This window comes from Ammodytes marinus (genome assembly GCF_949987685.1).
Source record: "Ammodytes marinus genome assembly, chromosome: 12".
Classification (NCBI taxonomy): Eukaryota; Metazoa; Chordata; class Actinopteri; order Uranoscopiformes; family Ammodytidae; genus Ammodytes; species Ammodytes marinus.
Genome location: NC_137216.1, coordinates 3,511,416 through 3,528,171, shown reverse-complemented (window position 1 = coordinate 3,528,171; position 16,756 = coordinate 3,511,416). Strand labels below are relative to the sequence as shown.

Genomic DNA, 16,756 nt, shown 5'->3' with positions numbered 1-16,756 from the left:
TCTGCAGGCCCCCAAATAAATGCTTCCCTGTTTTCCCTGACCCTGCAGTCTGAGACATGTTGATTACTTTCAAACATCATCTTGTTGTTTTAGCTCATGTAATAAAAAAAGTCTTGAGAACAATGGGATTTGTCTCGTTAAAAGGTTTCAACGGTTTCAAGGTTTTTAATATGCAACGCAATCCAAATGAAATGGTAGCAATAAAGCGGGACCAACTAAGAGAAATATCCCTAAGTTTGTTGGGCTGGAGCACCTTGACACAGTGGCACACCCAACAACTCCACAGACAGCCACAGAAAAAAGGTCCAACAATGGATATATGCAGATGGGGTTGAAAAGGTGGAGAGAGTGTCCATATCCCCACAGCCCGAAGACGGCCCCACATTTATAATCTAACTATACAATAGAGAATAGTATGTCTCTGTGTGTGTGTGTGTGTGTGTGTGTGTGTGTGTGTGTGTGTCACTCCTATTCTAACCTCTCCCTGTCCCCTTACCCTAACCCTGACCACCCAGCTGTGATGCCTGAACCAATTTCAGGAACATAAGGCTGTGGGACCATTGGACTGTGGGACCATTAGGGATGACCCCGAAAATATATGTGAATGTGTGTGGGACTCAGTAATAGGCATGGCATTATGACAGCAGAGCTAGAATGCTAAATTGATGTGAAATCAGATGTTTGTTTTCTCACCACATAGGATTTTAAAGGGACAGCCTGTCCCTTTAAAATCCTATGTGGTGAGAAAACAAACATCTGATTCGGACAGGTACAGTATATGGCAGGTTTCGACTGGTTAAACGTGATTTAAGCATGTTAACTAAAAGCACGTGATACGTCTATTATCTTTTAAAGTCTCAATACAGTCGGGGTCGCCCTTAGCTCAGTTGGTAGGGCGTCCCCTCCCCGCCCCCCCAGCAGCAGACCCGGGTTCGATTCCAGCCCGCGGTCGTTCTCTGCATGTCACTCCCCTCTCTGCCCCATTTCACCTCTGTCTCTTCATACTGTCAAATAAAGCATGAAAAATGCCCCCCCCCCCAAAAAAAAAAATACTAGTCTCAATACAGTCAATGAGAGACAGAATAAGTATACTAACAAATAACAAAACACCAGTGGCTACTGGTATTAATTAAAAAGAGAAGAAAAAATATGTTGTGTTCCAAAGGTTTGAAAGTGCTGTTTCTCTAAGATGTGTTTTATTTGTAAAATTTGAAGTTATACCAGAAACAACTTCAGCTTACTCATATCGCCTTTAGCAGGAGATGAGAACCTTTCTTACTCATATCGCCTTTAGCAGGAGATGAGAACCTTTCTTACTCATATCGCCTTTAGCAGGAGATGAGAACCTTTCTTACTCATATCGCCTTTAGCAGGAGATGAGAACCTTTCTTACTCATATCGCCTTTAGCAGGAGATGAGAACCTTTCTTACTCATATCGCCTTTAGCAGGAGATGAGAACCTTTCTTACTCATATCGCCTTTAGCAGGAGATGAGAACCTTTCTTACTCATATCGCCTTCAGCAGGAGATGAGAACCTTTCTTACTCATATCGCCTTTAGCAGGAGATGAGAACCTTTCTTACTCATATCGCCTTTAGCAGGAGATGAGAACCTTTCTTACTCATATCGCCTTTAGCAGGAGATGAGAACCTTTCTTACTCATATCGCCTTTAGCAGGAGATGAGAACCTTTCTTACTCATATCGCCTTTAGCAGGAGATGAGAACCTTTCTTACTCATATCGCCTTTAGCAGGAGATGAGAACCTTTCTTACTCATATCGCCTTTAGCAGGAGATGAGAACCTTTCTTACTCATATCGCCTTTAGCAGGAGATGAGAACCTTTCTTGGTTACAAGCTTGGAAAATGTGCGATAAACAAAACAGTAACATGTAACAGTAACACGGGTGGTAAGAAGGAAAAGCAAATCATTTTAAAACACCACAAAACAGCCACTACTACACCCAGCAGATTCGCACAAAGAAAGAAAAGCCCATTGCAAGCTAACGCTAAGGCTACGTTAGCGTGCAACATTCCATTTACATTTCACGCAGGCTTCTGCCAACTCCCAAAACGTGCAAACTATGTCTGCCTCTCTTCGTCCAATCATAGAGGCATTTTGACATTTTGAACGCCCACCGCACCACGAGGATGCACGCACGCACGCAGACACAAACACACACACACACCCCGTGCACACATAAACACGTTAAATCCAGTCCTCCACCTGATGCCAAACCCACATCGTCATTTAATCTTTATCTGTGCCCATCTCCTATGGTCCTGATTAGACATCTAGCTTTTCAGACCAGGAGTGGAGTGGACAAGATAAGATCTGTTACAATGAAACTCTCCACTGGTGATGATGGCGGTTTTGACAATAGAGTCTGTGTGTATGTTCCATAACTGGACGACTGCATGAGTGCATTTGTACATCTCTGAGCGCATGTTAAACAGATTAACTGGGGATCCAGTGGTCGGATATGTATTTGGACTGACACACACATCAACCCCACACACATGGGAAAAGCTGAACACCCACACAAACACAAATGCGGTGTGTGTGTGTGTGTGTGTGTGTGTGTGTGTGTGTGTGTGTGTGTGTGTGTGTGTGTGTGTGTGTATGTGTGTGCGTGTGCACCTGTGGGCCCGTGGCACGCTCCAGGTGGGCTGCCTGCCAAAGTGGGGCTGTGACACACACACACACACACACACACACACACACACACATACAGAAGAAGTTGGCCCTGCTAAACACTGCAGTCAAAACCAGTATAGGAGAGCAAAGACATTCCTCACTCCTCTGAGTCTGTGAGTTGTGCTCTGTGCTCTCAGGCCAAATGATTAGAGCGCTGTAATCAGGAGAGGCTCTGAAAGGACGCCTATCTCCCCGCATTTCATCTCTCTCACTCTCAGTCTATCACTGCAGCTCTCTGGCTTCTCCCTCAGCGACAGCCTATCTGCCCCGATAGGTATTCTCCTTCAAAAGACAAGTAGGGCTCAAGACATGGAGGAGATAGAGACACAGAAGAGGAGCGAGCGAGAGAGAGATGTATGATGGTATGTCCAGCAGCTTTCAACAGAGAGCATCATTGTCCTGGCAGACTGGGGGAGAGGGCCACAGGTGTGGCTTCACCCTGGCCGCACCACAGTCGGGCACTGTGTGTGTATGTGTGTGTGTGTGTGAGTGTGTGAATCTTCACGAGTGTGCGAGTGAAAGAAGATGACAACGTATGTCAGTGGGGCTAAAGAGGAAGAAGCTGATCTCTTAGTGTTGATTCCCTTAATCCGCTGCAGCTTTATTGAAAATGAAAGATCTGAGTGACATGTAGAATGTGCTGTCAGTCAATCGCTGAGGTGAATGTAACGGAACATCGCAAACATTTGGACACAAGGAGCTGCTTTAGCCACAGCTTATAGTCAAAGAGGTTCCGCTATATTAATGATGCTCTATCACTTTGTGTTTTGATCACACCACAGATCAAGAATGATGTCTACTTGAGCGTAAAATCACGCTTTGGCTGGTAATGACACTAATTATTGGTACAGATTTGAAGTGTAGACGATTACAATGTGGTACTGCCTGCGCTAACCTCTGCATGTCTTTGTCATTGTTTTAGACTCTCTTAGTTTTTTTTAATTGGATTAAGCCCCTGAGAGGTGACAGGATTTTGCCAGTTTTTAACCCAAATAAACAATGTGTTGTAGTGGACTGAGCCCTGTAAAGAGCTCCTTCCCTCTCCACAGCTGGGTCACAGCAGAGTTCAGCCCCAGACCTCTCCACAGCTGGGTCACAGCAGAGTTCAGCCCCAGACCTGCACCCCTCTGGCTAGAAGTGACTTATCTTCGTCAATAGTAAGCATGCTATATTTCACAATTTAAAACTCATCCGTTTTCTCTTCGCTATGACCTCCAACTCCAGTGAGATAGCATTTTATCTTCACACCTGAACACTGAGTTTATTGGAAAGCTGTCTCCAGTAATGAATATTTCTGATCACAAAGTACACACACACACACACACACACACACACACACACATCACCAAGCTGTATTTATGTTGATTATACTTTGGGATGAAACAGTTTGCTATGATGATCAACTTTGAAGCGTAGGGGTTCCTGTATGCTTGATCAGCAGGTGTAGCCTTATTGAGGCAATACCCAACACAATCATAGGTTTGGTTTTATCAATATAAAATAACCATGATGAAGAGAACTAGTGGTAAAGAATGGAGGTTCACCCAAGTTGAGACTTCCAGACACAGCAACGGTATACTGTGTCTGTATCCCTTGATGCAGCATAATGTAGTTTGCCAAAGCAAATAGGACAAAGAGCAGATTAGCCAGCTGCTAACCGTTCAGGTGCTTTTAAGTGTCCATGATCTTTTGGGAAAATGAACCCCTGAACACATGAGTTTGTATGCAGGTTGAGTGACACCTCAGAAGCCAGTGTGTTTTTACCAACAGGAGAGCTTGAACCTATTGTCCATGTCCTATGTGCTTTCTATCCACCCTCTATGGGCCATAGCATTCACCCTGCTGCTCCGTGAGTGTTCAGTGTTAACCCCACGTTTACAACAGCAACAGTCAAAAGTCAAAGTCAAAATGATTTCTATAGCACATTTAAAAACAACATCAGTTGACCAAAGTGCTGTACAAGATACAATACAAAACAACATATAAGATACCGCACTTATATATATATATATATATATATATATACCGGATTATAAGGCGCATAGAATAGTCAGTAAACTTTTATTTTGAAGCAGAAACACTAAGTGCTTCCTAGAAACCCATCGGTAACAGACCTGTCGGTGTTTGCACCGTGGGCAGAGGATCATCCCCGCTGACAGAGCAGTCGAGCCGGCGTTACCAAGGCAGCGCTTGACAGGCTCACGGAGTTAGCAGCCGAGCTAGCGGGGCAGTTCGGCTGCTATCCCCTCGGGCTGTTTTGTTAACGTTAAGTTAAGTTAAGTTATCTTTATTTGTCAGTTGTACACGAGGCACATTGAAATTTGTCTTTTCGCATATCCCCTCTCAAGTAACCACACTTTGGAGGGGATCAGGGCGCAGGGTCAGCTGCAGTACAGCGCCCCTGGAGCAGTTTTGGGGTTAAGTGTCTTGCTCAAGGACACAATGGTAGAGATGGTGGGCACCGTAGACACAATACCAGCCTCTGCTAGTTTTACGACTCACACCCTCCTGTCCGGTGCCGGGGATCGAACCAGCGTCCTCATGGTTACTGGTCGGCCACCTTACCTCTAGGCCATCCTACCACCCCCGTTCCCTTTCCGTCTAGTCAGTGGATGCATAACACAACCCCAGTCAAACGTTTGACTGCAGTATCTTTTATTCTATGCGCCTTATACTGCGGAAAATACGGTACATGAACAAAAAAGTTAGGAGTGTCAAAGTCTCAACTTGTGTTAAAGGCCAATGCAACAAAAGTGAGTCTTCAGCAACGTATTAAACTGGTCAACTTTACAGGAATCCAAGTTCTATTCATTCACACACAGTCATACTGTGTGTGAAACAGCAGGACAGGTCTTCAAATCAAATCAGTCATTTCACAAAGCCAGTGTCTGGGGGAGCAGGTCCTTTCTTTCTGTTCCAAAATCTATTTAATCCTGCAGATTCTGTAATTCTCCCTATGACAATGGTTATGTCCAGCAATCCCTGATGAAAAAATCCTAACTTTACCTGTGTTTACCTCACACCTATAGGGTCTGAAGTGAAGGAATAATAACCAAGTTGTCTGGGGGGAGCTCTAAATGCTGCCGGCCCATGAGGCAGTCATACAAGGACATTCAGTAGACTTACACTGTCTCTGTGACACTATACAACCCACATTGACCTTGACTGGGCTGTGAATGAACAGTGGGAGGATTCGCTGGAAGAAAGAAGAAAAAAAACATCACAAAGCTTCACATTCAAATACTGCCGCTTTGTAAAAGTGTGTGTGTGTGTGTGTGTGTGTGTGTGTGTGTGTGTGTGTGTGTGCGTGCGTGCTGTGTGTGTGTGTGTATATATAAAAGGGAGAGAGAGGGAAAGGAAGCCAGGAATATTGCATGTTGACTAATGAAACACTGCACACAAGACAGCGAACATGCTCTACACACACACACGTACACACACACACACATACACACACACACACACATACAGACAGAGACCCACATGGATAGAAAATATGTTATCAGCAGATCTGCAGTGGGATGTCTGTCTGTCTGTCTATCTGTCTGACTGTCACACACCGAAGCTGAGCCTATATGGATTGTTTTATGATGACATATCCCCTGTGCCTAGAGGGCCACCTGACATTCCTGACTCTGAACCCCCCAACCCCACCCCCTCAACACACACAGACACGTGCATGCATACACACACACACACACACACACACACACACCAATCTCCCTCTCCTCCATGTATCACTGCAGGCAATGAACAGCAGACACCTCTCTCACCACCCTGTTTCTCGGTCTCTTGGTGTTTCACCCTGGGGACCCACATGTAGTCTCATTAAGACATATTTTCACTTTTTGATTTGTCTTCCTTATCCCTGGGTCATTGGAGCATTATACAACTTCATTACTTGTAGGCTATCATTATTTATGTATTTTATAAACATAAGAATAATTCATATTTTTTCATTTTTGTTTTGGCGGTTTCTTTTGGGAGCAATATTAAATATATATATTTCTTACAGGCATCCTCTCTTATCCATGCTGAGTTAAGGATAGCCTACTCTTGTTAACATCCTTCTGTTGCCAGCCCTGATTTTGTTGATCATATCTGTCTTTTAAGACATCCCAAATGAAAGGCAGGCGGTTCAGGGGGGCTATCCTGAGTATTTAGGTGAAAAGCCGGTGAGCTAATGCTGAGTGATGGTGCTGTGGATAAATATAGCAAGCCCGATTACGCCTCGTGTTCGTGCGCACAAACCAAATACAACTGATTCGGGGGGGTGATGAGATCGTTCAAATCTCAAGTTGACAAGAGACAGAGACGCAAGAAAACACACGTGGTAAAATACACAGCGACTTACCACCACAGTCCGATGATATTGACCGGACAGAGCAAGATGAAGAACAGGGCCAGCTGGATCCGCGAGAGACGAACCGTCATGGTGAACGCAGGCAAATCCTCCAAGGAGATTTCCCCCCAGCAGCAAGACTTTTAAAGTACTGAGGAGCCCAGCCAACACCGAGTTGGATTATTTCTCAAATACATAGGAGGTCCTTGTTTTCTGGTGGTACACACTCAGCAAAGAAAAATAATGTAAATGAAAATCTCAATGGAAACAGACTATCAAGAAGAGCGCAAGAAGTTCATCATCCAACTCCTCTTCCGTCGGGGCGCATCTTTAACGCGCAACACAAGTTGGTCAAGAGGCTACCGAAAGAGAGATGTCCGCTTTCAAAGCTGTGGTTAACCTCTTCATTGTCCTTCTGCTCGAACCGTCGCACTGGTGGATTTACATGCTTTACAAAACGCTCCGACGAAGGTCCTGCGCAGGGAAGTCCTGTCTCGAGACTGCTAAACAGGCGCACGCATAATGACCGCGCTCTGCTCGTATGGGACACTCTGGAATCTCACCACCGTCTGCGGGATCTTCAAAACAATGTAATGCTATTAGGAGAAATCAAAGCAATGTTCGTTCATGCTGCTGGATGTTGGTCGTCCCCTGACGCGCACTGAACTGACGCGCTGACGGTGAAGTCAATGGGGTTTAAAGTTGGTGCGCAGCGGCCGCAGGTAGGAGAGGCCTGTGTGTGTGCCACAGTCTGCCCAGGTGTTTTCTTTGGATGATAGAGGGAGGAAAAATGCGCTCGTCTTCTTCTTCCAACCCTGGTGTGACGTCGCTTGGGGCGAAGCGAAATCCTCGCTGTCACTCAGAGAGAGGGAGAGAGAGAGAGAGAGAGAGAGAGAGACTGCAATTAGCTTCAGGAGGACCTGAACTGAGAGCAGAGAATGGGGTAAACACACACAGACATGCACATTCACACACACACAAACACACACACACACACACACACACACACACACACACACACACACACACACACACACAGAAAGAGAGAAAGAAAGATTGGACATACAGTGTGTTTACGTGGACTCGAAACCAGAGCCTATGGAATGAGGTGATGTCAGCACAGGTGTGGTAGCACCTTTCTGATACGTGTGCCAACAGACTGGCACGTCCTGACGCCATCGGGTGGGTCGTGTGTGTCTATCTTTAGCTAAAGTTGAAAAGGGCAGATATAACGAGAACAATGTGGTTTCTCAGAAAAATTATCGGACACACAATAATCATTGCTTTTATCGCTATTGGAGGATTTGCATGTTCTTCATTATTATGTGTGTGTGTGTGTGTGTGTGTGTGTGTGTGTGTGTGTGTGTGTGTGTGTGTGTGTGTGTGTGTGTGTGTGTGTGTGTGTGTGTGTTGTGTGTGTGTGTGTGTGTGTGTGTGTTGTGTGTGTGTGTGTGTGTGTGTGTGTAGGGACTATAGTATTATCACCTATCTGGCCAAGGGCACATCCATTGAAATCCAACACCACTGTACTGTAGTCACCCATAAAAGCCCTGACACCCGACTTCGTTCCACTGAAGTGATGCAATCAATCACAAGTGTAACACGAGGCAAACTCACCCAGTCAAGTACCACTGTCTTTCATGTGAGCCTGGGTTTCCATTCACCCAATGCATAAACCATAACCAAAGCTGTAAATCTAACTGTGTAGCACGCCTTCACTCACATTAACTCTCACTGAAAAAACCTACCTTTCCCCCATAGTCTGTATGATATGGACTCTATCGTAGCAGCCGGGTTTCATGTATTGATCCAAACTAGCCATTCTAATGTGTTTAAATTTCATACCCACAGGTTGAAAAAAATCAAATGAAAAAGACAGACATGGTTTCCATGCGTTTCCCTGCAGGATGTAAACCAAACAGTACATATTTAATATAATGGCTTGAGTCACATTACATGTTTATGCTATGGGTGGCTGTGGCGAAGCGGGTAGGGTCGTTCACTGGAGTGCAGGGTCGGTGGTTCGATCCCTGTCTCCCCGCCACATGTCGAAGTGTCCCTGGGCAAGCAATTGAACACCAAATTAGCTTGCACCCTGCGTGGTAGCTGCTGCTATCGGTGTATGAATGTGTGTGTGATTGGGTGAATGTGTACACAACAATGTAAAGCACTATGAGTATGTGAAAAACCAGGGAAAAGAGCTTTATAAGTGGAGTCCATTTACCATACTTTCTATCTGTCAAATGATCATTTGTTGACACAGTTCAAAGGGTTGTTCGCTGTCTCAGGATGTGCAGGTAGACTGATTCTCATAGCCCAACAGAAGTGTAACTGTTAACATAATCTTCATATGATCGTCGATATCGTCATATTGTTTGTCAGGCTGTCTTCTTCTTGACTCTCTTATTTGAGAAGCTGTTTGGCAGCCAGATATTATGTCTCCGATGTCAACGTTTTTTAATTCTCTGGAACCCGTTACGGACACACATGTTTCAAGTCAGCCCACACTCTTTAAAACCTTATCTGCACTACGGTGCATTTGAAATGATATCTTGTGTATGTGTCACCACTGTGGCCTCATATTCCCCACGCATCACCCTAACCTGAACTTAATCAGAAGCGTTGGGCTGTGAGATATGAGATATATAAATATAAAAATGTGTTCAAGACATGGTCACTTCAGTGTGGCTTGCTGGCTATAGAAAATGCAGGTTTCACACATCAATATATCCACGCTGCTGCAGGTTGTGATTTAACATGCCACAGATTATAGCGATACTGTTGTTAGTTAAAGGCAAATTTCTCTTTTAACTAATGTTCGCTGTAAGCTAAGCAAGGCAAGTCTATGTATATAGCACCATTCAGACACAAGGTCATTCAAAGTGCTTTACAGGGGCAATATTAAAATACATAAAACACATTAGAAAAGCGAATTAATAGAAATAAAACATTTAAAAGCTAATGAATAGAAATAGAACATTTAAATACAATACAATTGCAGGTTAAAATGGAAACAGAATGAGCTATCCAGATGCATGGTATACTACTGGGTCATGAGCGCAATCAGTTGAACATTTGTAAAGCAGCACAAGCCCATTCCTTACAATGACACCTTAACACATCTTCTTCTTTGTGGCAATCAAGTTCTTTATTGATGGTTTTTTTATCAAATCTTATCAAATCTAATAGAAAATTGCTGATTAAATTGTCGGTTCAGCTACGGTCTAAAACAAACTGATTTATTTTGTAATTAATACAAATCAAAGTTATAGATTTTAAAAAAAGGTCTCTCTTTCCCCCCATCTCATTTACCCTGTATCCTCTCCTTTGGATATCTTGCTTCATATGTGGTCAAACAACCAGGTGAACAATTAGCACACAGTTGCTCAAACGGAACACACAATTATGTTTTTCTAGTAAGACTCCTTGGAGCGTGCTCCATTGATATGTAAGCTGGCTCCAACCGCAACACAATAATAGAAAGTTATGGAAATTGAGTTATCTCTCAATGACCTATAAATAACTATGGTGTAATTGTGCCCATGAGCGTGGACCATTGTTCCATTGTATACCGGCTGTTCTCAGTTCTACATCTATTTCCTAACCACCTTACCCCTCTATTTCTTCACCCAATTTCTCTCTTTCCATTTCTCTTTCTCTCACTTGCCCACAATTCCTCCCTCGCCATGTCCCTCTCTCTCTCTCTCTCTCTCTCTCTCTCTCTCTCTCTCTCTCTCTCTCTCTCTCTCTCTCTCTCTCTCTCTCTCTCTCTCTCTCTCTCTCTCTCTGCTGGATGAGTGTGTTTTGTTAGGGAGGGCTGATTCTTCATACTTGGCTGAGGCTTTATGGACAGTAAAGATCTGATTTCAAAGTCCGGCAGGGTGTTGGGCCTGGGGTCTTGGCTCACAGCTTTAGTTGCCTGCTGGGAGGAGACACTGCACACAGCCCCTAACCAGATGGCCATCAGCCCACATACAGTAGATTCATATTCTACATAATTGCTCGAATTCTTGTCTGTGTGTGCAGCTCTACTTTACCATACAGTCTTGTTTCTGAGCTGCACGGATACTCTTTAAAATGATACTGCCAGCTTCAATGTTTTTTTTATATTTTGACAGTGTATATTGTATGCACTACTGCACTACCGAAAGCACAAGAGAATTTCACTCACAAGCTGTTTTCTCAGATAAATAAAGACAAACCATTAGATTTGGAATGAACGTGTGTTAATATTACACAAGCTGACTCATGTTGGTGTGTCTTGAACCAGCCACCCGACTTTGAAAAACATTCTCTGTTTGCAACTGGATGACACAGTTGTTAACATTTGACCAAGAATACGTTCATTGTGGTGAATTACCAGTTTCACACCAGTTTTAACTTGTGTTTTCAAAATCAATTGGTTTGAAAGGAGATGACTGCTCATTGCTAAAGTGGTCCGAAAAGTACGGCATGCCTCTGCAGAAAAAAAAGTGTTAGTGGTGGTAAGATCTTTCTGACAGGTATCGGCTTTGATTTGTGCCATTCTTTTTTTTCTTATGTTGAGAGAGAGAGAGGGGGGGGGGGAGAGAGAGAGAGATACATCCTGAAACAAAATGCTGTCGGGTTTATATTGTCTAAATTTTTCCTATTTCGTAACCTTTTTAATTCAACTTATTTTGAACTTACAGATACAGCGTACAGTTATGGGAGGGCAGCTTGATTGATGAATAAATGTCATCAGTGCATCTCTTTGAAACCATCTCATTTAGCAAAGCGAGGTAGCGTGTCATGGCATTTGTTACTTCAAAGTATCTTGGTGAGCCCTTTTCATATGAAGTAACAGTGGTTTAATAGTCTAGGCTAGAGCATCACTACTTTCTCTTGACTTTCTAGCCTAACGCTCATTAAAGCCACTACGAGTAACTTTGTCCGTTGGCGGCCCCTTTGGACAAAAGCGGTAGTATTTTTATGACGCCCACTGTCGTAAAGCTGTTTTCTAGCTTGTGCCGGGCGTCCGAGTGTCAAATGGTTAGGGCGCCGCGCAATATAGTGCATGTCCGTGTGTTGAAAGTGTGAGGGCACAGACTCTTTTCGGCTCCGTGAGAGGGGTTAGTGACACCGCATCAACTAATGCCAGTCAGTGCCACACACACCTGATTGCAATGAGTTGAAGCAGCAGTGTCACCTAACTACTCTCTCTCACGGAGCTGAAAGACTCCGTGTCCTCACAGAAAGCGAATGAATGAGAGACGGCAGTTAGTATGGATCACGATGAGGTAATGTGTTTATGTTGTTGTAAATAATGACTATTTCAGATGAATAATGGTCATCTGATGATGATGGTGAGGCAAAGTAAACTTTGTTTTAGTAGGCTATCGCTCATTCATTTAGGAGGAAACACTGCAGTCTAGTTCGCTCCCGTGAAATTGTGTCCCGCCCGGAGCCAATATCACTCTCACTTTTAGCTTTTCTTCATTGCATTCTCTTTTTTTTTCTTTGATGGTTCAGCCCCGTTATCAGTCATCATGACGACAAATAACTGTCTCAAACAAGGCTGCCGCTCCCCTTCCCTCACCTGGAGGGATAGGCTTCTCAAATCGCGTTGCTGCGCCACACTGAAATCTGCGACCAATACGAATATGTGACCATACCAAAAACAGTAATAAAAACTATATAAAAACGTCTTTCTTTGCACTGATGGTGTCGTTTGCTGTTAAAGGTCATTTATGATTATCAGAGGAAACATGAGGCTGTTTAAAAGATATTTAAATGTTACTCGGAGCTGCTTTAAGGGAGGCCATTTTTCTGCTCTACAAATGTAAAGTTTTCCTCAACTTGTACGTGTTAGTTGTTAGTGGTCGTACACACAGTTGCCATTGGTCACTTCTGACTGTAGAGCATGGCGGTCACACTAGGAGAATGGCATGCATTTGTAAAACCAGTGACATGGCAGTTTAGATCCTAATCGCAGCCTAAGCGATTAACGCATCAAATCGCAATTATGATCTCAAATGAATTAATGATACTGTGTGCGTATTTAGCAGCATCAAGTGGTTAGATTTTAGATTGCAATGCTCCCTTGCCAACTCCTCCTGTTGGAATAATTTGCAGAATCTGCGGTGGCCTTCAAGGACAAAAGCTATACTAGAGATTACATCATCCACCACTGCCTCAAGTCTTACCACGATATCAAGAGATGAGGTGAAGAGATGTTTTGAGTTATTTATTCTATAGTACTTCTTCTTCGCCAGCTCCCAACATGCATTTCCCGCAGAGAACCAAAATAAAATAAAAAACGCTTAAGGCTCTTTTGAGCTACTGTAGAAACATGGCGGTGCACCCTGCTCCTATGTAGATATAAAACAAGGCAATACAAAAGCGATTATACATACAATAAAAACAGGAATATTATGTTACGTTTCTAACAAGTCTGTTCTGAGAAATGCCAATAGATTCTACACAGTGCACCTTTAATCATTCAGCCCTATAGTTCACAGACTATCACCTTCAAGTGTTTCACTCAGAGCAAAGGGATTCAGTCTCCTGCCCAAAGACACTACGGTAGGGTGAATGCTATAGCCAACACAGAAGCTACAACCATAGTGTTCTCTAATAGTTCTCTAGTTTAAGTGAAGCCTCTGTATCGTCCCATGATGCAACATTGACCTTAAACAGCTTTGTGATCCACTGGAGTCCCCTCATGGTATCATGTTAATCACATAGCTGAGAGAGGAGATATGTGCCGTGGCCTTCCAGCATGTATAATACATCTGCAGGGACTTCACTTCAGTGCTGCTAAGGAGAACGCCCTGAGAGCTACATTAGCCTCACATAGGAGCATGCCAGCAGCACATTTTTCAGTCATTACATTCAACTTATAACAAAAAAAATTGTTTTCCAAGATATTTGGCAGAAGGACAGGGATGGAACAACGTGATATAGTGGATTAGGAAAAGAGTAATAATGTCAGGGGTGAAACAGGGCTTTCCTTGGGACATGACAAAGGTTTGACTCACAGTATAGCATGGTCCAGAGTGGTAGTATATTTCTGTTGCATGGATTGTTGGGAAATTCATAGTCACACAGCGATGTGCACACTTTTTTCTCAAGCGCCACAATAAGCTTGTCTCTTTTTGATTTGAGTACAATCTCTTGAAAACTACTGGATGGATGACTATGACACTTGGTTCAGATATTCATGTCGCACTAAAAGTATGAATTCTAATGTTGAGTTTTCCTCTACCCACATCACCAGGTCAATATTTTAATATTTACATAAAAAAATGTATATGCCCAATCAAATCTTAGCATGCAAACACACTAAACTGAGATTGTGAACATGTCATTCATTATGTTAGCATGTGACTGTGAACATGTTGCTACGCTATTGCTAGCGGTAGCTCAGAAAGTACAACCTTAAAGATACAGTGCGCAATATCGGAGTAGTTAGCCGCATAGTTGTGAAACTCTAGATTGCAACGCTTCCCTGCTAAACCCCCTTATGGGGGCCTTCAAGGACAAGAAGCCAGTTACTAAAGATGGCATCCTCCACCACTGCCTCAAGTCTTTCCACAATACCAAGTGATGAGGTGAAGATGTATCTAGTTATTTATTTTATAGTAATTCTTCTTTGTCTTCCTACAGGTGCATTTTCAATGAACACCCAATATACAAAAAAAACCTGAAAGTCCGTTACGTTTGTCCATACTGTGCTACTGTAGAAACATGATGGTGCAACTTAAACCATAAAACATACTTATGATTATTATATTCAATTTCTACAAAGTCTGTCATGACAATCAATTCTACACACACCTTTATGGAGCTGCTAGCGATGATACAATGTCAAAAATCACAATGAATAGAGGACCTGAACAATCTGTGCCGTTCTAGGCAACATAAGTAATTCCAATGATACACTTACATGTTACTCAAGTGACAGTGGATCTTCATAATCTACTGTTGTAGGCCTGTGTTATACTACAATACTGTGTCATAGCCTATGTCATATTGTGTGAGAAAGCCTATTTGTAGAAGACAAAAATACTCAAAAAACAATGGGTTGCCATAACTTCCCCTTGGGTCTCTGTCACTGATTGAACTGAAACAGCATTGGTCTGGGTTATGAAGCGTTCCCTCCCTCCTCCACCTAGGAAAAGCTAACAGGGCCTAACCCCTGTCCTGCCACACCTATCATACACAGGCTACACACACACATTCCCCTTCTCATACTGCTTTCATCTGGGCGTGAAATGGATTCCTACTGTCTGCCAGAATGCACCACCTATCTCTGGATGTGATTCTCTTTCGCCCTCCTCCTCCTCTTTTTCCCATCTCTCTCTCTCTCTCTCTCTCTCTCTCTCTCTCTCTCTCTCTCTCTCTCTCTCTCTTTTTGTGCCACACATGTGCCCTTTTGTTTCCACTGAATAACCGCCTCGCCCCACACTGTTAAGTCCGCAAAACACATTCCCTGTGGCGGCCGTGATGACGAAAACGATTAGAAAAATCCTGTGTGAACTAATTTTTTTTATATGATAACTTGAATTAGATCTAAATCGGAAACACATGACGGCCCTATAACCAAACAAAACCACAGCCATCCCTGGAATCCCCAGGAGAAAGGCATGTGCATGGAATTCCTTCATAACTGGCACACACACACACACACACACACACACACACACACACACACACACACATAAGCCAACTGAAAGTGTGAGAGAGTTTGTATTATAAAGTATTGATACTCCCAGCTGCCACATGATTTTACATGTCCAGAAGTATATAGTCTATTTTTTTGGTGGGGAGAGAGGAAGGAACTAAGGTTATACAAATGAAGGTCTTGTTACAGCAAGTCAAATGAGTGAGTAAAGCCTGGTTCCAGGACACATGCCTGTCGCTGAGGACGGCTGCAAACTGTCAACAAAAAGCTGCATCATTCAGAGTGATTCACATGAACCCTGCTCTCTGTCTCTCACAGGGTTTTGCCTGGTGTGTGACTCAGTGACCCTAGCTTTAATCGGACACACGTTAGTTGGATCGCAGCATTCTGCAGGCGCCAATCAAGCAGCTGACCAAAACATTAGTGACTTGCACATATAGGGGGATAAGGAGTTATACAGCCCCGGAACAAATTAAGAGACCAGTCTGGATTTTACTTCAATCTTCATCTCTACATGACTTATTCAAAATGCTCTTAATGACACTATTTTTATTGTGAATTTGGTAGAAATGTTGTCAGTAGTTTATATTATAAAATCTAAATGTTCATTCTACTGAAACATATGCCTCTAAAGAGTAAAACAAGAGAACTCCTCCACATTTCAGTAAAATTTGTCGACAAATATAGCTAGTTACTTTGCAAATTAAAGGTGCCTGGAAAAATGTTTGAGCATTTGTAGCAGCATGGAGCAAGGTCTTAACGGGCCCCTGTTATGTTTTGTCACAATGCTCGTCACATGGGCGACATGAAATACACTGTGCCAATGAACTCCTGCTCATCTACAGGTTTCAGAAACGCACAAATAAAAATAGCAATGTGCCAACAAAAATGGAGCAGAAGGGGAATATTAATATTACACTGAACATTACAATATAATTAGTAATTGTTACTGTTGATATTCTTAAGTAAATTTTTTCAGATATTAAATGCAGGATTTATTGCTTTAAAATTAGGATTTTAAAAATTGTAAATCGGAATACTTCTTCTTCCAAAAACTGCCCAGACATGCTCAAG

At 43.1% G+C, this 16,756-nt stretch overlaps 1 protein-coding gene across 1 annotated transcript in view; it reads right to left on the bottom strand.

Moving 5' to 3' along the window:
- Nucleotides 1–7,725, bottom strand: part of wnt6b (wingless-type MMTV integration site family, member 6b) — a gene marked incomplete at its 3' end in the record, with an annotated part of 24,550 nt that extends 16,825 nt beyond the window's left edge. The window contains exon 1 of the mRNA XM_080038134.1: nucleotides 7,051–7,725. Within this exon, the coding sequence (XP_079894260.1) occupies nucleotides 7,051–7,130 (80 nt within the window). The 5' untranslated portion in view covers nucleotides 7,131–7,725. The remainder of the gene's footprint in view (nucleotides 1–7,050) is intronic.
- Nucleotides 7,726–16,756: the final 9,031 nt, after the last annotated feature.